We start from the raw sequence: 25,092 nt of genomic DNA, 5'->3' as shown, positions 1-25,092 counted from the left end.
TGAAGTATATACACAATACATCTCCAGCACACACGCAGGCATACACACATAGGGAGATATTAGCCAGGTGGCATAGGACTAGTAGTTTGATAAGGCAGCTCCTGCGAATTCCTCAAAAATTGTATATCCTAATTGTATTAATTGTATATCTTTGTACTACTGTAAAGCGCTTTAGAGTGGCTTATGTTAGCTAGATAGGACGCTATATCAAACATTATATATTATTATTATTATTAAGTATATATATATATGTACTTTCTTGTGTAAACATGCAACTATGACCTCACAATTGGTAATCTAGCTTGATCTAGTGCAATTTATATTAATTAGCCTAATTGCTGGGGAAAAATAATGTTGTTGACCAGGTGTATCGGAGACGAATTCAAAGTATTTGAGTACATATGACAATATGTGTCAAATCCATGCAATTACATTATATTTATTTTACTCTTACCTTTTCAGTCCCCAGCATGCAGGGACCATTTAACATTTATTTAACAATTCGTTACGTTAATTTCTAAGTTATTTTACGTTGTTGTTGAAATATTGTGTTCATTATTTCTCAATATTGAATATAATAAATCTACTTTAAGGCTGTCTTGTTTTATACAAAACGAATGGCAGATATATTTAAATGTTAGTCATTATTCAGAGTACGCGTATTATCAACTGTAAAAGGTAGCATTCTATTTATAGTTTCTGGCTGTGGCAAAGAATCGGACCAATCAGATTTTAGCTCACTAAGTTTCTGGTTATTTTTAGACAAGCAGGCCCTAGATATATAAACAAGAGTCATGGCCTACAATACAAATATTCCTGAGAGTAATGTCATTACTGTGTTGCTCAAGAAACAACGGTAAGTGTTTTTAAAGCTATTTTTGTTTTCACGACGTTGTTTACAAAAAAACTTATTTTAACAAATATGCATCTTTAAAGGCTCTTTTTGAGAAATATAAATGCATAAATTTGTACATCGGCTCAAAATGAACATCCACTTGATCTTTTAAACTAAATAAATTTTATTTGTATAAAAATTCAGACAAAATAGGCTCTAACAAAATAAACCCGGAAAGAGCAGATTTCGTCTGCTGTTTCTGACGTCGCTTGAACGTTTGAATCGTATAGATATATGAATCAAACACTAAAATAACACAGTCAAATACTTCCCATGATGCTTCAGACAAACATCCGACTCCCACAATTCCTGAGCAATTGATTCAGCCCTCTAAGGACAATTGAGGTGTGGTCGGTGCTTGAATGTATCAGTAGATGAACGTTTTTACTTAGTTGAAACCGGTAAATTACATACGGTATAAGGTAAGAAATTGTCTACAAAACTTCTGTTATGTATACTGAAAGAAAGATGATCGATAAAAATCTTTGAAACGATGAATATTATTAGAATTGTGGATATAATTATTCACTTCCCTATTTGGCAATGACCTCAGCATGCTCATTGTCATTACGATTTGACGGCGAATTCGGTTATAAAATGCATAATGCGTTGCCAGATCTTGTCCTGCAATAACTAAGCTGTCCTAATGAGTAACGATCAAATGTGTATGTGTGGTGAAATATGTATAGTTCGTATGTTTTTGCTGTGGGTTTGATCTTTGAATTCCATATTCGCCATCTTGATGACATCATCGTTGCATCTGCTGTCTACTAGAATGTCTGGAAAACCCTCTTTTTGGATCTTATTCGATGTTTAACGGTTGTCTAATCGAACGTTTGTTTTGGTATGTTTTGTTTGGCACAGTATAGGTTGATGTATTCTATGAAAATGTTTTGAATTCTGCTGAAGATGGGTTCGGCTTCAGTGAAAGAGGAAGCCTGCTCCACACGTCTAGAATCTAACCACATACTGTTTTTGTTTGGTAGCCCCAGATGAATATTCGATAAAACCGTTCACAGTGATTTTTAAGGTCTATTTGTTGGAGCCTTACATTCCCCTGCATAATGTTTAGCTGGTTTCCTTCCCGAAATCTGGACAAACAAAAAATAATTGTGGATGATATTTTCTAAAATCAACACAGGCACATGCCCCTGTAGAAAAGAGGAAGACAAATCACTCGCGTATAGTCCATGATTTACTAATTGGATAACTAGTTAAAGTCCAGAGTTTTGTTTGTGTTGAGTGATTAGTATCGGACTTGAGATTTATCGTGTTGAACAAACAGGCACCAACCAGAAAAGACTTATTGAGGAAAAGATAATTCACTGTTGTTGATAAAAATCTTTGTTGTTTAGACTTTATTTTTAATATTTTAAATACTGATTATACATAATATCAGGTCCATTTATATAATTAACAGAATGGGATCAACCAAGCATTAGTTGGTGTCCCACAACACTAATGTAGTCGTTAAATCAGCTGTATTCCTCATTAAAAGTAACTTAATAATTTGAGCAGACACTGTATTAAAGACGAAAGTTGGACCAACCGTTTGTCGGGACAAACTTGTATTTACACTTTTGATACCACCCTGCATCACATGCTGTTACTTATTGTGTATTTCAGATTTTGATGTTAGAGACATGGCTGCTATAAGAAAGAAGCTGGTCATTGTAGGAGATGGTGCCTGTGGTAAAACATGTCTCCTGATTGTGTTCAGCAAGGACCAGTTCCCTGAAGTCTATGTGCCAACAGTATTTGAAAATTATGTAGCAGATATAGAAGTAGATGGAAAACAGGTTTGTATATTTCAAAAAGTCCTGCAGAGTAGGTCTATTATATAACACTGTGTTTTCGACACGGGAACATTGTGCTGGTTACAGATATGGATGATTGCTTCAGATTGGTATTCAAGGAAAGTCGGGGCTCGGCTTTCTTGTATCTTAATTCTAAGATAAACTTCTCATTTTTCTACCAGGGTAACATTTCCAGTAATAGTTCTTAACGAAGTTGTGTAGGATTTACAATTGCATGCAGATTTTAATAGTAGGATAGAAATGGAACTCTCTCTGATGCTAGGTAGAATTGTTTGCTTTCATTTTGCTCTGATTGATTTATTGTTATGTATTTTTTTATATTGGTGCTTCAGTGTCTTAGACTGTGTGCGGTGCAAAACAACTGTATTCTTTCACTTGGCTTCAAATTTTATTTATGGAGATATTTGCACATTTTGTTCTCACCTCATCTTCAATGTATACATTGTGTAGTAGTTGTTGATTTTACGTAAGGCAATACTGCTTAAATATTTGAACTGAGATAATCATGTTATCTAAAACTTCCAAATCATTATATTCGCGAATTTTTCGCTCGACTTGTTTCCTACAACATGAAGCAGACCGACATCTGAAGAATAAATTATAATTGAAAAGGTGAGTCCTTTTCCATGTCTGCATGCAGTAAGGATTTGTACCAGCTGTTGAGGATTGTAGTCCAAATGAGATCTTATAATTCTTGTACTATTATTTGATCAAGTTGTACCTGGAAAAAAAAAGAACTTGGACCTTTCATTTCATTTTTCTCTCATTTTCCTTTCAACATATTTTCTCCTGTATTATAAAAGTTTCATTTCATAAAATATTTTTTGGCTACACTACAACCTTAGTATTTCAGCACTTTCACTTCTGTTGCATTATCTGTCTGTCTTCTTTGGTTCACACTAAATATCTATAACAAAAAGCTTCATGGTACCAGTTTTTCGGGGATTACCTGAAGCATTTCTAACAATGTTTGAAATATAATAGTTCAAAATATCTTTTCATGTTTTATAACTGAATTATTGAATTCAATCATATTTAAGGCGGTTTTATAAAGCAATCCATCTTTTGAAAAAAAATGCTATGTGTGTGAACCATAGGATAATTAAATGTTCTTTAAGGTAAACTATTGCATGATTTTTGTTGTTACACTATATTTGAGGCATGTTTTTAATTTTGCTGCTAATGTTGAATATACTTAAAGTGGCTTTTAGCTTGTGCTTCAGATCTCACAAAAACTTGTCACCTTGTATCATTGCAGGTAGAGTTGGCCCTATGGGATACGGCAGGTCAGGAAGATTACGACCGACTACGACCTCTGTCTTATCCTGATACAGACGTCATCCTTATGTGTTTCTCCATCGACAGCCCAGACAGTTTAGAGAATATTCCAGAAAAATGGACTCCAGAAGTGAAACACTTCTGCCCCAATGTTCCTATTATTCTTGTGGGGAACAAAAAAGACACTAGAAATGATGAAAACACAAAGAGGGAGCTACGTAAAATGAAACAAGAACCGGTAAAGGCATCAGAAGGGCAGTCAGCGGCAGATACCATTCACGCCAAGGCCTACATGGAGTGTTCAGCCAAGACAAAAGAAGGGGTACGAGAAGTGTTTGAGACCGCCACAGCTGCTGCCCTGTCATCCAAGAAAAAGAGAAGGAGGCGTTTTTGCAAGATTCTTTGAACGATATAAGATACAAAACAGTTCAAATGCAATTTCTAGAAGTTTTCAACACAAATGGAAAGGCTTAACATCGTTTAAATACTGTAGTTTGCATTTGATTAAAAATCACACCTATACATATTACTGATGGGTATGATTAGATGTGAAGTTGTTCATAGTAAAAGCAGATAGAAGCTTTGTTTTATTTTTGGTACATGTTGTCTTGGAATAACAAAGCCATCCTGAAATATTCTTGACTTTTTTATGCATTCTATGTTTGTGATACATCATTAGATGATTATAATTCCCAAAGGAAGAGTATAGAAGATTGATAAAAATATACTGTTGGGCATTGAAGCTTTAAAATTTGAAGCTTTAAAATTACACAAGTTGCAAATGTGATTTCTTTCTTCCCTTTAAAGAGTTTTCTCTTTAACACAATGTTTACATTCTAATTCTACACATTCCAGTGTTTGACTTGTAAATATAATTGTTGTTTTATAATTATATTTATTTTAATCTTGAATGAACTTTTAATTTGTGATAACCAGTCAAGTGAGATTAAAACATGTTTTCTCTTAAATAAAATTCAAAAGATATTGAAAGATATTTTTATTATTTAAGATCTGATTTTATTTGATTGTCTCTGACTCTAAACTTGTAGTTTCATGTTAATCTTCATTTTGTGGTATTTCTGTAAACAAATTTGTAACCATGCTAAATATAGCAATTTGTGTAGTAATAAATTTGTATTTCGTCACACAAACTGTTTGTTTTCATATTTATTGTTGATTTCGTGTTTTTGTCTCAAATTGACTTGAAGCATTCAAAATCTACAGGGTTATAAATTTATCTGATTGATTGCTTGCTTGCAGCTCATACAAGTTAGTTGAATGAATCTTCATTTTTGAGGTAAAAATAAGAAATAAGAATGTCAGTTCAATCAAAAAAGATAAAATGATACTTCATAATGAATTGTCATAAAAGCACAAAAAGGGTTGTATTGAAAAATATAAAAAAAAAATCACACATAATTTCTGTGCAAAAAGAGTCATTTAAAAAGTTGTTTCAACATTTTCTTATTTTGAACATATCCTTTATGCTAAACCATTATTTGGTCGGGATGAAAGTTCCCCCCTAGGCCTAATTTTGTAGTTCTCTGTTCAAACATACATAAATTGCATATGCAAAGTGAGATTATTGAAAGATAAAACCTCATCAAAGCTAATATGACGTTGCTACAGAAGTATTTGCTTGCATGTATTGAATAGAAAATATTGTGGTATAATAGTTATAAATGTACCCAGGTAATGATTAGTATCTGGATCGGAAAGTACTGTCTGTTCACTGTCTGGTAACTTCAGCAGGACGCCTAGGTTTGCATTAACCTTTAGTACTGAAATTCAGTAATAAAGACTTTTTAGGTTTGCACAAGTTTCCAGCCCATCTGTGAAGGTCTATTCAATCATACTGGTGTTCATAAATTGAACACATCGTTTTCGCACAAGACTTTTCCATGGAAGTAAGACAACTCCAAATCATTTAAGAGTACGGGTAAGTTTCATTCATATTAGGATGCTGCCCGATTGTGTTCATCAGTAGTAAAAAACATTGACTAATGCTGTTTGCCTGAATCGGTTAGATGTTCCGAGCACTACAGACTTGCCTTGTGTGAACCGTTGTGCAGTTTGTGTGTGCATGAGCAGTTTCAGGAACCCTCCCAAACCCCTCCACCACATCTAACTTCTGACTCGACTGACTGGTAGTGGAATGATGACCACGAGTATTGCATGTGTACAAAGATAATATTGTTCTTCATTGGTATCTCTTTATTAAAGGGAAACTGCTTCTTGTTGAAACTATTAAACCTCCAGATTGTAAGTCCTTCATGTGGAGTTCACACAAATTATGCCATGTTTTCCGTTGTTTTTACTAATAATGTGGTTTCATGCTAAAGGAGTAGTTTTGATGTTCAAACCTTGCTGTAAATTTGTGGCTTGTCTACAAATACATGTACAACAACTTTTAAAGTTTGTGAAATTTTAACTGTATCATAATGCTGACATAAATTCATTCAATAGCATTCAATTAAAAAAAAATATGCTTTTACAGATAAAGCATTGATAATATAATGCATCAAAAGGTGAGACCCAAAATTTGGGCTTTTGGAATGACTTAAGAATTCATATGAAAAATATTGGTAAATTATGTTGAAAATTGAGACATAAATTAATTGTCTGAGTTGTACTTGAGGCAGTAGTTCAAATCAATCTGATATCATAGATCTACACCATCAATTAATTTGATAATCAATCATATATCTACACCCATCAATTAATTTGATAAATCAATCTGAAATCATAGATCTACACCATCAATTAATTAATTATCCACATTTACAACGACTTATAGTGCTGTAGTTAAACTCCTAAAGAAGATTTGTTGAAAAATAACTTTTTTGACGAGGAAAACTATACCAGATGCATGTCAACTGTCCATAGATTCCAACTAAACTTTATGAAATTAAGGTGTTTTAGTTCAATCATGTTCAGAAAGCAACTACAAAACAGTCACTGGTACATATATAGTGTTTCACAGTTGTCCACTTGCCTGCAATACATGTTGTCATACAGATTATAGAAAGAGTCTGGTCATTTACTCATATTTATTGATGCCACTTGCTGGGGTACTCCATTGTTTATATAACCTTGATCGTGACAAAGAACTCTTAGCATCAAAATAGATAGTGTTGATTAATCCAGTTGTTACAGTAGGTTACAGAATGATCATCTAGATTAGAAGAACTACTGACCCATTGGTTAATAGCTTAACAGCAGCGACTGAAGGATTCAATTGTCAATCTGGAATGATATCCGCATCAAATATCTGTAACCAGCGCAATCTCTCTTGTTGCATAGAAATTCACATACTGCATGAAGCATGGTTATTATCTAACAATCTTATCTAAAGGAACATCCTATTTGATAATCGCTTGCATTGTATCTTAATTAAATTTCAAAATGGAAAATGAATTAACTTTAAAAATATCTTTTCATAATTGAGACACGACCCTTGTTTTACTAGCATTTTTTTTTTTTTTTTCAAATGATCAAATAAGATAATTGATGTTGCTTGATAATATAGTAAAATTAATATCACCACTGTAAGTGGTACTGTTGGCCATATTATAGTTCAATCCAAATAATTTCATTATGTATTGTTCCTAAATTGTAGGTTGAACTAGCCCTTTGGGATACTGCTGGCCAGGAAGACTACGACAGATTACGTCCCCTGTCCTACCCAGATACTGACGTCATTCTCATGTGCTTTTCCATAGACAGCCCTGACAGTTTGGAGAACATCCCAGAAAAATGGACACCTGAAGTGAAGCACTTTTGTCCATGTGTTCCAATAATTCTTGTAGGAAATAAAAAAGATCTAAGAAATGACGACCAGACCAAACGAGAGCTAATGAAGATGAAACAAGAACCAGTCAAAGTAGAGGATGCAAGAGGTATTGCAGAAAAAATCAACGCTTTCGGATACCTAGAATGCTCAGCTAAAACCAAGGAGGGAGTAAGAGAAGTATTTGAAACAGCCACCAGAGCAGCTCTACAAAAGAAGAAGAAGAATAGAAAAATGTGTCGACTGCTATAGACTATACTTTATGGACCTTTCTATGTGGCACCCCTCGATATCTGTGGCGAGTCTTGTATGAATAGCAATGTCATGGCAGTACATTCCCAAACTGTGTGTACACATAAAGAATGTTCTGCAGCTTTTCGTGTGAAAGACTCAGAAAACAGACCAAATTAGTGTTCTTTTAAAACAAACTAACAAACCTGTGCAAGTTGGAGATCTTGTCTTAAAAAATTTCATAAATAATCATGAACAAATTAAAGACTTGACTATACATAGACAGGAATCTGTTAAATATTTGTTTTTGTCGGTCCAGTAGCAAGGCAGGTAGTATGTTTTCCATACAAGTCATTGACTGGAGCTATGAAAAAAACAGGGGGATGGAACTTTTTTGATGCACTATGTATGCACAGATGAGCAAACTTTGATTGGTTGTCTGACCATTGGCGTGTCAAACCTCGAGTCGCAGGTGAAATTGTGATATGGTCTAGAGCCCCCATTTACATTTAAATCTTACTTTTGAATAAACACAACCTACCGTTGCCAAATCTAAATGCTGCAGTTCCATGGTCTAGATTTGGGTGAATGCGGTACATGTATCCGTGATTGTGACGAGGTTTTCTTGTCAGTGGTCAACCTGCCATCGCTGTGTTTGTAGTATATGTCATGTACATTTGTAAACTTTTATTATTATAAACTTATTAATGATCTAGTATATCTTATGCTATATATCAGTAAGATTATTCTTGTACTCCCGACATTCATATTATTATAAGTGATAATTGGCTTTCATTCATCGTACCTATATGTGTTTTATTGTACTTTCGTCACACTGCAGATATATAATGTAAACACTGGTTGTGCATTGGTTAAAAAAGAAATGTACGAAATTGTCATACATCAATCGGGTAACATAATCCCAGGTCTTTCACTGTACATTATATTATAGATAATGGGCAGGTACACCTAGAAATAACTACCATAGGAAAAAGAAAATATTCTGTACGAGTTCCACCAATGCATAACCTATAAAGTGAATAAATTTAACAAATTGAGGTGAAAGGGAAAAAAAATCTTCAAATATCCATAGATCTAGAGAAAATGTATGTCAATATGTATTTTGTGCTTAATCTGACGTCTATGCGTTATCATTTTACTCTTGAGATTATGATAAAATGTCAAATCACTAGACAACTTGTGTAGATATTAGACCAGTATAAAGTATGGCTTGCAAGTTGTGACCAGTTGTAGGTTTCTCATCTTGTTGTATCAGGCTACACAATAGTGTGTGCATGTACGTACTTCATACAGCTTTATGCTTTCCAACTAAGATGCAGAGCGGACTCGGTTTTCTGACTTCCCTAGATAAAACTTGTGTATTAACAAACTTTTCTAGTGTCCCAGTAGTAATATTGACTAGTTGTCTCCGACTAGCTATAGGGGCCGGGGGTATTGTACGCGTAAATTGTAGAGTCTCATTGGGATAACTAAATATGGTTAACTGAACTCTGGTTTGTGAATTCATAACTCACAAAATGGATTCAGTATTGATCATAAGTTGTTTTCCTTGTTCGACGATATTTGTGTATCTTTTTTATGAAACATTGATATGCAATGTGCAGAAATACCTGGTGCTTCTTAACATCAAATAGGTGATACAAATGTGGCAAGTCATACAGACTTAATGCAGGTAGATTAATAAGATAAAGGTCAAAAGGTGTGCCAAATCATCCAATCGGGCATTGACAAATGACAGTAAACTAGATAAAAATAATGTATGTGAAAGCCAACCTAGTTGTATAAAAAAAAAACACACAAAGTCTAAAAAGATAATTTTGAAAATGTCTTGCTTTTACATTCTATAGTTGTAAGTCATCAATTAGTACTGTTCATTAGATAAATATATCATCACAAGTGTTCACTCTGTTAAGATGTGAGCAGGCAACATGCAAGAATGTGTAGACGTGTTCATTTCTTCTCAAAAGCTGTATAATCCAAGAGAAAATGATAGAATTGATCAATTTTACATTCTAAACATAATAAAAAGATCTTACTGAAATATGGACTTGTTGTAATGTATTAAAAGGAGTGTATAGGTATCCTACACTTGGTAGCTAGGATTAAACCAAGCTACTTTTATGTTTGCAGTTCCTGTTTACGACACATTTGTTAAGGCGCGAGGTGGACTTGATCTACAAACACAAGTACAGTGTTAAGATGATAGCATAGGGCAGATCGTATTTATATAGTGTTAAATACTTATCATAGGCAAAGTTCAAAGTACATAGCTATTACTCGTTTGCAATCACACCTGGTTTATTATATGCATGTTGTGAACTTTACATGTTTGATTTGTTGCAACAAGCATAACATACATTTTCCTACAAAATAATGCCCGTGATGACAAAGTGATGGGATGAATTTGTGTCGAAACATTTAAAAATAGAATATTTTCCAGGTTTGGTTTATCAGTTTTTGTTATTTTGGCGTTGTCATCAAAAGAATCTACCATGCTTCAAAACCTATACAACATTATATAATTATCACATTACCTAATCGATATGGCATAATCTGGGACCTTTCCATTTGACATCACTTTACCTGAAGCATGTTTTATTATATGAAATGGGCAGCCGATGGGATATCCATGGGGTCTGAGGTGTATTAGGATTGTTTGTCATAAAACTGGTACCATTCACAAAGGTCACTGTCTTATTCTAACATTGTTACAGGAATCTTAATCAAATTTCGTGTTATTTTAAGTGCAGAAAATTATTTTAGGCTACCAAAAACATTTTTTCGAAAAGCCATGCATGTTGGAGTCAACTCTGACATGCATGGCTTTTCGAAAAAATGTTTTTCTTCTTTAAAAACCTGTAATTATCTTTCATATATGATAATTGTTGACTAGTCTTTCCTTTAAATGAGCGGAGACATTTGGTATTTGAATAGTACTGGTTCTCCATGTGAAATCCTGTCCTGGTTGTAACTTTTAGACTGTTGAACAAATGCACCACCTTCTGAAAGTGTTCAGTGAACTGTAATTAGGTTATCACCTCCGTCGGTTGGTCAAAAGTTAAGTACAAAATTTACTTTGAAGCCATTCAAGAAAACTTAATGGCATTGAGATTGTAGCTGCATTGCCTACACAAGATGTGTAGTGCAATATATGAAGGCTGCAGTTGACATAAACCTGAAGATAAATTGCTGTGACTTTCAATCATTGAAAAAATCTTAATAGATCCCAATCCGGGGAAAAAAACTCCCAGTTTCTCTACGTTACACTGATGTAGCATCCCTATAAGAACAATGTTTTATCAAGTGGACTGTTCAGGATTATTATAATAAACTTTTTAAATTTAAACCATATGTTACAGATTTGGAAATAACTGATGAAAAATGTTTTACAGCTCTTGTATGTTCCCCAACAATGTTTTGGGAGATAAAGAAGCGTCTTTGTTTGTCCAGGCCATAACTTCTGACTTGCTGAATAATTCAGCTCAGTGAAATTTTAAGGATATGGCATAAGGGAGTGTGTCGCATGCCACTCTAGGATCTGTTCCCCCAATGTCAAGGTCAAATTGTAGTCAGAGGTCAAGGTCATGTCTAAAAATTTGACTTGCTGTAGTATAGTTCAGTGAAATTTAGGAATTATGTAGGATGACGAAGCGGTGTGTCGCAAAACAATTTTATCCTTCCACCCAAGGAAATCGCCTCATTGAGGTCAAAAGTGATATTAATTGTTGGTGCCATGACTTTTGACTTCATGGTGATCATGATGGATCAATAAAATTTAAGCAATAAATGTAGGATGACGAGGCTGTGTGTCGCAAACCACATTTGGTTCCATATACACCAAAGATCATGGTAACATGGAGGTCAAAGGTCAAATTCAATGTTTAGGGCATAACTTTTGACTAACTGAAAGTAAATTTATGAAACTTGAGGAGTATATGTAGGATGGCTAGGCAGTGTGTAGCAAACACAGTTGGTTCTGTACGCAAAAGATTTAGAGGTGGGGTTACATTGAGGTCAAAGCCAAGTTTAATTGTCTAGGCCATAAGTTCTAACTTGTCAAAGATATCTTAGTGAAATTTAATGTCTAAATGTAGGATGGTCATGTGTGTCGCAAACCACATTTGGGTCTGTACGCCCAAGGTAATGGTCATATTGAGTTCAAAGGTGAAACATATTTTCCGAGCCATAGCTTCTGACTTTATGAAGGTAGCTAAATGAAAGTTGATTATGAGTGATCTATAGGATGGGTGGGTGATTTGTCATGTGCCACTTTAATATTGGGTCTGTGTGCGCCACAGGTCACGCTTTGCCAGTTCTTTTGAGGAAGCATAATCCACAAGTTTTACTGATTTTCTTGCCTGCAGCTGAATTGGAAGAAAATTTCACTTACAAAATACATGTTAATATGCTGATAAAGGTTTGTCAACATTTCCATCATTTGTAGGTTGATATTATTTCCTTTGCTGCTAATTGGGAAAGAAAATGCTTAGATGTGCTTATAGAATTAAAAAACGTATTATCATAAGAGTTAAAAAAAATGTGTTACCTGGTAAATCTCTGCGTCACAAGGTAAGAAATCATAACAAATTATACACACAAATCCCTTTGTATCAATTTTGATGCCTTGCTATAATTATTCTGTTTATTTCCTCTTGTGAAAATAACAAACAGAACAACATCCATTTTAAAAAGAACGGTGCCAACATGAAGCTTACCTTGAGGGGTGACAGCATTATAAATTATCAGTTTATGAAAGGCTTAAGACAAAAACTATCATAACTTCAATTTCATCAGCAGCAGGTCACCTTCGGAATCCACAGCATCCATGTAATCATCATATGGTGAGCGATTCAAAATCACCCTGCTTCTGTCGTCCGCCCGTCCTAAAACAATTCTTGTTAGCGCTATTTCTCAGAAAGTACTAAAGGGATCTTTCTCAATTTTCACATGGAGGTTCCTCATGTTCCCTAGTTATGCATATCGTTTTTTGGGACTGATCACAAAACCAAAAAGGCTGACAGGGAGCCATCTTGAATTTGAGAGTAAGAGTTTGTTAGCGCTATTTCCCAGAACTTACTTGAAGGATCTTTCTCAAAATTCACATTAATGTTCCCCATGATCCCTAGTGATGCATATAATTTTTTGGGACTGATCACAAAACCAAAATGGCTGACAGGCAGCCATCTTGAATTTGAGAGTAAGTTTTGTTAGCGCTGTTTTCCAGAAAGTTCTGGAGGGGTCTTCCACAAATTTGAAACAAAGGTTCTCCATCACACCTAATTACACATATTATATTTTGGGACAATAGGGAAAAACCAAAATGGCGTCAGTAGATGGCCATCTTGAATATGACAATGAAAGTTTGTTAGCATAATTTCTCAGAATGTTCAGAAGGGGTCGTTCTCAAATTTCATTCGGTTCCCAATGGTTCCGCATTTCGAATTTTGGGGATGATTGGAAAACCAAAATGGCTGGCAGGTGGTCTTATTGAAATTGGGAGTTAACATTTTTTTAGCCCTGTTGCTCAAAAAGTCTTGGAGAGGTCTTTCTCAAATTTCACATAAGGGTTCCTCTTGTTCTTAGTTATGCATATCAAACCATATCGGCCATCTTGTTACAGTTAAAGTTTGTTATCACTATTTCTCATAATTAACTGGAGAAATTTTTCTCAAATTTGATACGTAGGTTCCCCTTCACTCAGTGGTCTTGAGTTGTGCATGTTAACTTTGAGGTTGATCAAAAGATTTATTAAGATGGCAGATAGGCAAACTGATCGAACAGATAAGAGTAAATATCAGACACAGAACTGATGAAGATGGTACTGTGGTGGGTGCCAAGATCCCTTTGGGATCTCTTGTTTAAACTACTGTCCATCTATCAATCTTGCCTTCCAGATTATCTTCTGCACAATTAACAGTCTGTAAGCACTTGATTGGGATTGTAGTTTTATGGTTTTAAGGTCAAGGCTACTTGAAATAATGTTTTCTGCACAATATGTCATTAACTCAGTTTTAACTTAGAAGAAGATGTTAAGAATCAAATTATTACAATTATATGATAGCTCGTAGAGGGTTTCATTGCCAAAAGAGCATGTTTGAGATAGTTTGCAGCTAATAAAAATATCATTTAAACTTGTTCATGTGTCAAACTTCATTTTATGGACTATCTTCAGGTTGAACTAGCCCTTTGGGATACTGCTGGCCAGGAAGACTACGACAGATTACGTCCCCTGTCCTACCCAGACACTGACGTCATTCTCATGTGCTTTTCCATAGACAGCCCCGACAGTTTGGAGAACATCCCAGAAAAATGGACACCTGAAGTGAAGCACTTTTGTCCAAGTGTTCCGATAATTCTTGTAGGAAATAAAAAAGATCTAAGAAATGACGACCAGACCAAACGAGAGCTAATGAAGATGAAACAAGAACCTGTCCGCCCAGAAGAAGGAAGAGCCACCTCCGAAAAAATCAATGCATTTGGATACCTGGAATGCTCGGCTAAAACCAAAGAGGGGGTGCGGGGAGTATTTGAAACAGCCACCAGAGCAGCTCTTCAAACGAAGAAAAAGAAGCGTGGTGGCTGTGTGCTGCTATAACAACTCAGTAATTATATGTTATGCTTGGTAGTGAACATGTTATTGAATGATGATGTACAGACATTCAACAAGCTTCATCTAAACTGTATGCTGGGCATAACAGTGTCACTATATGTATAATTCTAATCTTCTTGAAAGGCTACCACGTCATCCTATATATACCTGTACTGTAATGGTCAGATGGAGGCTGAGTCATGTGTTTATCATGTTACTTGACTTCTGTACAGATGGGCGGGATTCACAGGTTATTGTCATATATTGGTGATATTTTAATAGGTTTTTTTTCATTCTTTGGAAAGAAAGTTATGTCTTAATTACGTTTGTTGTATGATTAGTCAAAATTGTTTATTTATTTTTCAAAACATTAAGAAATGATTAGGTATGGAATTTAAATGAATGCCCATTGATTCAAAATGATACATATTTGTACTTCTCTGCATGATACGTTTTTGAACACGTTTTTTAATTGGAATTGTTTCATTAAACCTCGGGTCACTCAACACTTGCAGATTAAAGGTCCACTCCGGGTGACCCCATCAGGAATCGGCCAAATTAGTGTTCTCTAGTGTCCTTTACTGCCCAGCTGTATACTGGAATATGTAAACATGCTGAAATCCTGTCATATATAAGCTTTTAAATCAGGGAGAACAATGTTAGATGTGTGTTGCAGGCTTAGGTCAGGTGTTTCGAGTTCTGACTCTGGAATATCGTCCGATTTGTATAGTTTTTAGGTGTTGTTTATGTGTCTACTGTATTATAAACGATTCCACAATGCTTGTATTGTGCAGATGGTCGTTGTTTTCTCTTAAGAACTAATTTTATCTAGTTTTCATTCCAGATGAGGCATTTTGGATATGAAAATAATATTTAACATTATTTTCTAGCAGACCAAATGACAAGGTTTTGGATGTTAATTTCAAGCATTTGTAACATATGATTTTGATTTGTAAATGAACACCAATTAAAAAAACCCAGAACAGAATCAGTAATAGAGCTAGCATTTAATGGTCCCATATATACCAGTCATGTTGGGCTACAGATCAAACATTTTGAAAAATGTTAAAAGGCATGAACATACATGCATGCAAATCAAACATAACCGTTTCACCCCTATGTAACTTTAGCAGACTCTACCATGCATTGATCTGGATGAGTCCATTATGGTCTTCAGTGGTGAAAGGGTTAAACAGTATTATGACATGTTTATAAAAAAAAATAGTGCTTTATTCACACAAGAATGAAGGATTTACCTGCAACAACTTAGGTCAAGCTCTGTTTAGGTATGCCATTTACTGGAAGAAGCTCATGTTTAACACTTTTTTTTGGAACAAGTCCCTGTGTTGATGTATTATGTTTACTGGAACAAGCTCCGGTGTATACGTATACTGTAAACAGGAACAAGCCCCTGTGTTTGAGTTTACTGTTAATTGGAACAAGCCCCTGTGCATGTACTATTTACTTTATCAAACCTCTGTACACATTAACTCTTACAGGAATAATCTCCTGTGTACACCAATAACACGAACAATCCCCTGTGTTTATGTATACTGTTTACTAGAACAAGTCCATGTGTAAGTCCTTTTTATTTTATCAACCCCCTGTGTTCAAAATTACTGGAACAAGCCCATGTGTTTATGTATACTGTTAACTAGAACAAGCTCCTGTGTTCATGTATACTGTTAACTGGAACAAGTCCCTGTGCATGTATTAATTATGTATTATTAAGCCTCTGTGTACACATAAACTATTTACTGGTAATATTAATAGAATCGTTATATTTTGACTTCTTCCATTCAAAAAGCACATGGACTGTAGTTTCTAATATTCATGTTTATTTCTGACTTTTTGACATTCACAAAAATCTTCTGTTTTCATATTATAGACTAACTTGACTTGAATTTGTTACATACCTTATAAATATACACTGATTTGAACAGCAGTGAAACCTTATTGGCTAGTTTCCAATATACATGTAATGGATAGGCACGAAAGATCTTTATAATTTCAAGTTAAATTTCATTTCAACATTGAACTAACTTTATATTATAAAATGACATTTTCGTCAACACTCTGTAAAATGAGGACGAGTATAATATATACAAAAACTGGTATGCTCATAGGTTGTATGTACCACATCAATATTTTGCTTCAGATATTTACACATGTAAGCACATTTTATTTATCTGTATTTGCATTTTTTCTTTGTGTCCATCTTTTTTGTCTACAGGTCCTGTTGATCACTTATATTTGACGATATACTTTCCGTAAATTAGATCAATTATTTCATAAACATGTATTTTAAATATGATTTAATAAATGTTATTGTCTTCGGATTCATAATACTTGCAAATTACTTGATGAGAAACAAAGTCATTTTTCTTTTTGTGAAATATAAGTGATTTCAGTTCATGTTATAGACAGGGATAAGGTTATAAAAATCATTTAATCACAATTATGTTTATATTAATACATTACTAGATGTTATGACTATTATGACTATCATTGAAAATCTTTGCAGCCCATCTTGGGTAATAAAATCCTTGATAATATCTTACATTCTGCATTCTGTTATCTCATTTGGCTTCATTTTCCTTCGGTGGTAAGCAAATCACTTCTTCAGAATCACGAAATATGGAAAGAATTGAACACAACAAGTTTCCAAAGGAGAACATACAGAATAGCAGCTGCCATCTTCAGGATAGAACACTCCCTCTCCCAAGCATGCATGGACTATTATTGTTGGTACAGTTACATGCTGTAGGTATACAATCGGGGCTAAAATGATACAACAGGAAAACAATATGGTGCTCTTCACAAAATGTAAATCATGAGCACCATACCACAATGCACATCCTTGATACTCCAGGAGTTAAGCTCACTTTTGCTCTCTGCATCCCTGAAATATGTCGTAGCAAAATTGAAGGCATGCAGTAAGCTATTTGATTGGTCTCGGGTAAAATAAAAACTGACAAATGGCTAGGCTGATATACCTGTCCTTAGAAGATTAGAGGAGCGATGCCCAAATTCAAAGCCAGTCAATTCTACCTTGAGGCGTCGGTGAGATTCTTGAAATGTTAATCAAAGGAGCAGGACTAGTCTTCCCGTCTCATCCACAAGGTGAGGCACACCGAGCCTTTGATTTTGCTATGACATATTCCAGGGGTGTAGAGAGCTTAGTGAGCGTGATCCCTGGAGAGTCGAGGATGTGTATCTTGTTAATTTGAAACAGTAACAAGATTATTGTTAACGGAACACAATACACCTGTCCTTATTTCTAAACCCTAAAACAGCTGTTACCTTAAAGCTTAAGCATAAATGTTAATTCTGAAAGTGTTCCTCGACTATTGAATATATATTACAAGCACAGACTAAAAAGTGTAAATTTCCTTTTATACTTGGAATGGAGAAACCATTTTACATTTGTGCTGGAAAGCACACTTTCAAAACCACATAGCTTCTCATGGAATTTTACTGCTACATAGCATTAATTATTTTTAGGCAAATTTCTGCTTGGACCAATCTTTCTTGTTATGAACAACTAAATGACCACAACAAAGTCTACTGATAATAAAAGCATTTATTACATCACAAACAACTCTACTGGTATACACATAAAACATTAAAAAAATAAAAATAAAAATCACATAAAACAGGACTTAATGCTGCAAAGTTTCATAAAAGCAATCGACTCGCAATTTACAAGTTAAGATCATTCTGTCATAATGCATTTTTTTTGCAATTGTACATAACAATTAAAGCAAATATATACTTTAATATAATGGACATTTTCGCATGTGGAAATATTCGCGTTGTGACAATTTAAAATTATCCTGTCGTGGAAACCCTTGCATTGGCAATGGGTTTGAAAAACATATACTCCGTCTATCTATAACCCATCAATACATATATTCCGTCTATCTATAACCCATCAATAAAGATTCTAATGTGGATAATTAACATAATGCAAAAAAAAAAATGTGAAAATTTACACTATTCCAGTACTAGGTAGTTTCAAAATTAAATTAATAAAAACAAAATTGGAGACAAGTTATTTAGAAATACTTTTCAGGCAAATATTGATAACAAAAACATAAGTGAAATTTATAAGTTGTCAAGAAAGTTTCAATGTTTCATAAACATTATTGTATTTTTACTTCAAGTTATCAGCTCGGTGATGGTCAAGTTTGGTTATAAATTTTGAAGATAAATTTTGATCAGAAAGATCAAGCAAGTCTTGAATGTGGAATAAAATCGAAAATGGGCAATATAAAAATGGTAGGTTAACATTGCTCCGCAAACCATTTCAAAGAAATTGCCATTAAAAAAAAAATTAATACTATTTATTTGCAGGGCACAGCAGTGGTTCTTAACTTGTACTGCTTTAGCTCATCCACCCCTGAAAACACATTTGAACTCTTCAAATTCAAAGGTTGGAATAGTTCATTGTGAAATGTTGGGGATGAATATACCCTTCACCTCAAACTTCTTTTCAAATCAAGTGTTGTATGTAACTATTGCAAGGTTGAAAGAAACACTGATAAATGCTGTGTTTCACTCATGGGAAAATATTCTCAATAAAAGTACAATTGGGAACATTTCCATATATTGAGTCTCCTTGGCCTCAGAATGTTCCAGCCTAAATGAAACTTTATATTACTCTATCCCAGCACGCTACTAGTCAAGTATCATCACCCAGGGCCTCCCGGTATTGCAGAAGAAGTATTCACATATTTGACCCCTGGTACCATGAAAGGAAGTCAATGTTATTTATTTGGGGACATTTATAGTTCTCTGTCCCAGGTACCTACTAGTCAATAATCATTCCTCTAGGCCTCTTGGTTATTCAGAAGTTGTTTTAAGTTTTTTACATATTAAACCCCTGTGACCTTGAAAGTAGGTCAAGGCCATTTATTTGAGGAAACCTTTATAGTACTCCATCCCAGGTACCTGATGGCCAAACATCATGGCCCTAGGTTTTCCAGTTCTTAAGAAGAAGTTGACAGACAACACACCATACCATAAGCACTACTGGCATGAAGTGCCAGGTGAGCTAAAAATTAGAAATAAGTATAGATGTTAAATTTTCAACATCAACATATTGAACATCAAAATATAACCATATTTATCATGAGATAAAAAAAATGATGTAAAGACAAAACACAAGAGAAAGATAAAATGTGACCAATGTCTGGCAGACTGATCACTAACATTTGTAATAATAAAATGCAAGTACATGTGTAACTTTCCACAACAATGCAACATTACAATATAACAATCGTGTATTATAACTCATGAATATGTATGTAAATTTATGAATAAAATGTATTTAAAAGAAACTTTGTGACAAAAGGTATTATATTTAAAAAAAAAAAATTAAAAAAATAAGTTAACTGAATTACTAAAATGTACCGGCCAGTTAAAACCATTTATGGATGTTGTGCCTCAATCATTTCTTCTAAGTAAACTTTTTTTTTTATCAAAATTGCCGATATATTATTGACCAGAGATAATCATGTTTATCTAACTCTATTCCGTCTTTGCATATTGCAGAGTTATCTTCTCTTGTGAGCAGGTATTGATTGTTACGTCATTGGTTTGTGTGAGAAAAATTACGTCGTTTTCTCAAAAATTGATGACGTTACTCTCACAAACAAATGACATAACAATCAATACCTGCTCACAAGAGAAGATAACTCTGCAATACGCAAAGACGGGATATTAAGTCAGTTTTCATGTTTAAAAAAAAGAAAACAGCTTGTTTTCATTTAAAAATTTGATAATTAACAAACTAAAGTTAGATAAATAAACATGTTGTGGAGACTCAATGTGATATATTATTTACTAAGTGAACACATACAATACAACACATAATATTAGATAATGCTGACATTTCTACCATTACTGTTCATTACTTGTTTAATTCACAAAATTACTAAAACAAAACAATGCAGAAACAATTAGAATTGGAAACCAGCAAAAATCATTGCCAGACTTTCTTCTGTTTCAATCAGAAACATTTTCCCTTTCTGGATCATGATTGTTGACTGTGTTTTGACAAAAATTGATCCTTTGTGATGGAGGGGTAAAACTAGTGAATTGATGTTGTTTTCTGGCAAGTATTGGCACAGGTCCAGACGTGTTTGTTTTACTGATTCTATGTTCGATGATGTTCATTCCCTCTAGACGTCCTTGTTTTGCTGTGTTTTATGGTCAATGATGTTCAATTCCTCCCAAATGCCCTTGTTTTACTGATTCTATGATCAATGATGTTCAATCCCTCTAGACGTCCTAGTTTTGCTGTGTTTTATGATAAATGATGCTAATCCCTCTAGACGTCCTTGTTTTGCTTTGTTTTATGATAAATGATGTTCAATTCGTCCCAAATGCCCTTGTTTTACCGATTCTATGATCGATGATGTTCATTCCCTCTAGACGTCCTTGTTTTGCTGTGTTTTATGTTCAATGATGTTCAATTCCTCCCAAATGCCCTTGTTTTACCGATTCTATGATCGATGATGTTCATTCCCTCTAGACGTCCTTGTTTTGCTGTGTTTTATGTTCAATGATGTTCAATTCCTCCCAAATGCCCTTGTTTTATCGATTCTATGATTGATGATGTTCATTCCTTCTAGACGCCCTTGTTTTGCTGTGTTTTATGATAAATGATGCTAATCCCTCTAGACGTCCTTGTTTTGCTTTGTTTTATGATAAATGATGTTCAATTCCTCCCAAATGCCCTTGTTTTACTGATTCTATGTTCAATGATGTTCAATCCCTCTAGACGTCCTAGTTTTGCTGTGTTTTATGATAAATGATGCTAATCCCTCTAGACGTCCTTGTTTTGCTGTGTTTTATGTTCAATGATGTTCAATTCCTCCCAAATGCACTTGTTTTACTGATTCTATGATCAATGATGTTCAATCCCTCTAGACGTCCTAGTTTTGCTGTGTTTTATGATAAATGATGCTAATCCCTCTAGACGTCCTTGTTTTGCTGTGTTTTATGTTCAATGATGTTCAATTCCTCCCAAATGCCCTTGTTTTATCGATTCTATGATTGATGATGTTCATTCCTTCTAGACGCCCTTGTTTTGCTGTGTTTTATATATGGTCAACGATGTTCAATTCCTCCAAATATCCTTCTCTTACTGTGTTTTATGGTCAGTGACATTCAACGCCTCCAAACGCCCACGTTTTTATCAATGATATTCATTTTCTGTGTTTCAAGAGGAAACATTGATATTTGACAATGATGTTTCTGTTTCCCCAAAAGTCTTTGTTTCACCATGTTTAATGGTCACAAATGAATTCTCTGACAGCCCAGCCTTCTTTACATCTCTTTCCAGCTCCTCTTTTGGTTCAAGGTAGTACTAAAACAAAGGAAATCAAATGATACACTTACTAAAATTATATGTATTTCATTGTTTTCATTAATTCATTAGCTCCAGATAGATCATTGTGGTCACTTTTGAAATATTTTGGTTTTTTTCAGAATATTGCGTCAAGATAATCAGGACGGGATTCATAAGAACAGTTTGATTGTTTTACAATTTTTTGGTTGTTAACTTGAACCATGTAAAATAACAGTCATTTTGAAAGACAAGAGTCCCAGGGGCCTTATTAATAGCTCACCTGGTATTTTATTTTTCAATTTAAAACCTGCTGAGTACCATTCAGGTTTATCAAAGGAGTACAAGAAACAAAGTTGCAAGAAGAACTACATATAAATCTGTTTTGGTGGGAAAGACCACATCTTTTCATTTATAAATATTCAATTCCCTTTGCCCAAAGATTCTCTAGAACAAGCTTGGTTAGGTTAAAATCCCTTCAAGGGTACAGAAGGAGAAGGATCTTTAATGTTTTCCTTTATTTCCCCTAATGGGCCCCACTCATCTGCCCCAAAGAAAGGGGTCCACACACCTCAGTTTAAACAAAATTGATTCTTTTGTCCCTAAGCATGCTTCGGACTGCATTTGGTTTAAATCCCTTCACTTGTATAGTAGGAGAAAAAAACCCACTATTTCCCCTATTGGGCCCCACCCCTATGCCCCCAGAGGGCTCACATCTCCGTTTATACAAACTTGAGGCTCCTTTGTCCAAAGATGCTCTAATAATAATAATAATATACAACATTTATATAGCGCCCTATATAATTTGTAAAATTACTCAAAAGCGCTTTACAACATATGGATAATAGTAATGGTCATAATTGTGAAAACAAAAAAACAAAGGCTTACAATCACTTTTATACATTTAAGCAAGCAATGTGCACATGATTGAAAAGGGTGGTATTTACATAACGTCTTTGCAAAGATTCTAAAATGCAGACGTGAAGAGGTGAGTTTTGATGTCCCTCTTGAACTTGGCCAGGGTATTGGACTTTCTAATTGCAGATGGTAAGCTTTTCCACAACGTAGCCGAAACCCTTCCAAAGCATCTGTTTCCGTAGGTCACAGTACGAGATTTTGGGACACACAACAAAGATTCTGACTCCGACCGCAGTGATCGTGACGTCTGATACAGGGTAACAAGCTCCTGTATGCACTGAGGAGCTGTTCCATTCAGTGCCTTGTATATGTACACCAGAATTTTGTATTGCGGCCTGTATTGTACAGGTAACTAATTAACGAATAGAGCACAAAAGAACAAATTTGGATAAAATCCTTCTAATGGTTGAGAAGAAGATTTTTAAAGATTTACCTATTTTCCCCTTATTTGGCCCCGCCCCTCTGCCCCCAGGGGGATCATACCCTCTGTTTATACAAAACTGAGAACCCTTTGGCCAATGATGCTCCAGACCAAATTTGGTCAAAATCCCTTCATCGGTACAAAAGGAGAAGGATCTTTGATGTTTTCCTCTATTTCCCACACACCTCAGTTTATACAAATTTGATTCTTTTGTCCCTAATCATGCTTCAGACTGCATTTGGTTTAAATCCCTTTACTTGTATAGTAGGAGAAAGAAATCCTCTATTTCCCCTATTGGGCCCCACCCCTATGCCCCCAGAGGGGCCACCCCCTCCGTTTATACAAACTTGAGTCTCCTTTGTCTAAAGATGCTCTCGGACAAATTTGGTCAAAATCCTTCGATTGGTTGAGAAGGAGAAGATTTTTGAAGATTTACCTATTTTCCCCCTATTTGGCCTAGTCCCTCTGCCCCCAGGGGGACCATACCCTCCGTTTACACAAAACTGAGAACCCTTTGGCCAATGATGCTCCAGACCAAATTTGGTCAAAATCCTCTGAGTCGTTCAGGACAAGTAGCATTTCAAAGGAAAAAGTTGACGGACGACGGACGCTGCAGCATGGGATAAGCTCACCTGGCCCGAAGGTTTAATTTGTGCCTTTTCACCCTCCTTAATGAGGTCAAGTTCATCAGTACAGTGAACATTATTAAACAGTATAATATACATAGTAATTGAATGTGAAGGGTTAAATGAAAACTGGGCGAACATGGATTTTACTGGCGAAGGGCAAAAGTTTGATGGGGCAAAAATTCCCCAGTATACAGTAATTTGATATAACAGACACATAAATGTTTCCATGGTTACCTCCTTTGTGAGTTTGAAGGTTCCCCAGTGGATCCCTAGGGAATTCTTAGACTTAATATCCTGGTGAATGTCGACAGCTTGCTTCGGGTCAATATGCTGTGGCCCCATGAAATGTCTGCAATGACATAAGTTGAAAAAATCAGACTTTTTTGTTTTTCTTTCCTCAAAATCAGCTGTATAATGCAATCTTCAGATTCTATTATTTCTATAGCATTTCATTTTTATCAAACAAGTTCTGCTGAATGTCATTTTCTAAGCATTGATAATTGATCAAAGTGTATGAGGCAAGCAATTATCAAAGTGTGTTGTCTGGGTCAATATTACAGTGTGTTGTCTGGGTCAATATTACAGTGTGTTGTCTGGGTCAATATTACAGTGTGTTGTCTTGCTTAATATAACAGTTTGTTGCTTTCCAGTGGAGGAAAAAGACTCATCGTACAATCTTTGATAAATCTAAGCTCTGTTGACCAAATATAAGCCAGTGAATTATATACAATGTAATACAACACAATTTTCTGTCACCTACCTTGGGTAGTAGGCTCCAATAGGTATCGCAGACAGATCAAAGGGGCCATACTTTTTCCCAATCTGTCTGAATGCGTCGCAGTATCCAGTATCGCCAGCAAAGAAGAAGCTATGGCGAGGACCCTTGATTACCCAGCTTCCCCACAGAGACTACAATGTGAAAAAAGAAATTACTCTTTCCAGTTGTCAAACAAGGTTACCGCGAGCGGTATATAATACGCCCGTCACACATTGAATGAGCAGTTGTTTGTATGATTGAAATATATGAAGTATTTGTGAGTAATTGATATTAAAAGAGAAATCATTCAACATAACTGGTAGATCAATGAGTGCAATACAACATCATGGAACGCATGCATCGCATTAATGAAACCAAGGGTAATAACTCCA

The 25,092-nt window shown here is 34.9% G+C and overlaps 2 protein-coding genes across 2 annotated transcripts in view; one reads left to right on the top strand and one right to left on the bottom strand.

The window, feature by feature from the left end:
- Positions 1-1,184: 1,184 nt before the first annotated feature.
- Positions 1,185-17,178, top strand: LOC110443830 (ras-like GTP-binding protein RHO). Its single transcript, XM_021488252.1, has 5 exons — positions 1,185-1,317; positions 2,522-2,694; positions 3,971-4,350; positions 4,927-4,930; positions 14,205-17,178. The coding sequence occupies exons 2-5, from the start codon at positions 2,539-2,541 to the stop codon at positions 14,625-14,627; spliced, it is 963 nt and encodes a 320-aa protein (XP_021343927.1). The 5' UTR covers positions 1,185-1,317; positions 2,522-2,538; the 3' UTR covers positions 14,628-17,178.
- A 3,194-nt stretch (positions 17,179-20,372) lies between these two features.
- The window catches only part of LOC110443829 (N-acyl-phosphatidylethanolamine-hydrolyzing phospholipase D-like), a 14,161-nt gene continuing 9,441 nt past the window's right edge, over positions 20,373-25,092 (bottom strand). Inside the window, exons 4-6 of the mRNA XM_021488251.1 lie at positions 24,704-24,852; positions 24,178-24,292; positions 20,373-21,996 (exon numbers count right to left, since the gene is read on the bottom strand). Coding sequence (XP_021343926.1) covers positions 21,850-21,996; positions 24,178-24,292; positions 24,704-24,852 — 411 coding nt within the window. The 3' untranslated portion in view covers positions 20,373-21,849. The remainder of the gene's footprint in view (positions 21,997-24,177; positions 24,293-24,703; positions 24,853-25,092) is intronic.

The sequence above is a fragment of the Mizuhopecten yessoensis genome, unplaced genomic scaffold (assembly GCF_002113885.1).
Source record: "Mizuhopecten yessoensis strain PY_sf001 unplaced genomic scaffold, ASM211388v2 scaffold716361, whole genome shotgun sequence".
In the NCBI taxonomy this organism is placed as follows: Eukaryota; Metazoa; Mollusca; class Bivalvia; order Pectinida; family Pectinidae; genus Mizuhopecten; species Mizuhopecten yessoensis.
This window is presented reverse-complemented; position numbering and strand designations above follow the sequence as displayed.

What these genes read in the sequence shown, in the direction of transcription:
- LOC110443830 (XM_021488252.1), top strand. Translation starts at nt 2,539, where the DNA reads ATGGCTGCTATAAGAAAGAAGCTGGTCATTGTAGGAGATGGTGCCTGT. An exon ending in TAGAAGTAGATGGAAAACAG is followed by an intron (nt 2,695 to 3,970) that starts GTTTGTATATTT and finishes GTATCATTGCAG; the next exon opens with GTAGAGTTGGCCCTATGGGA.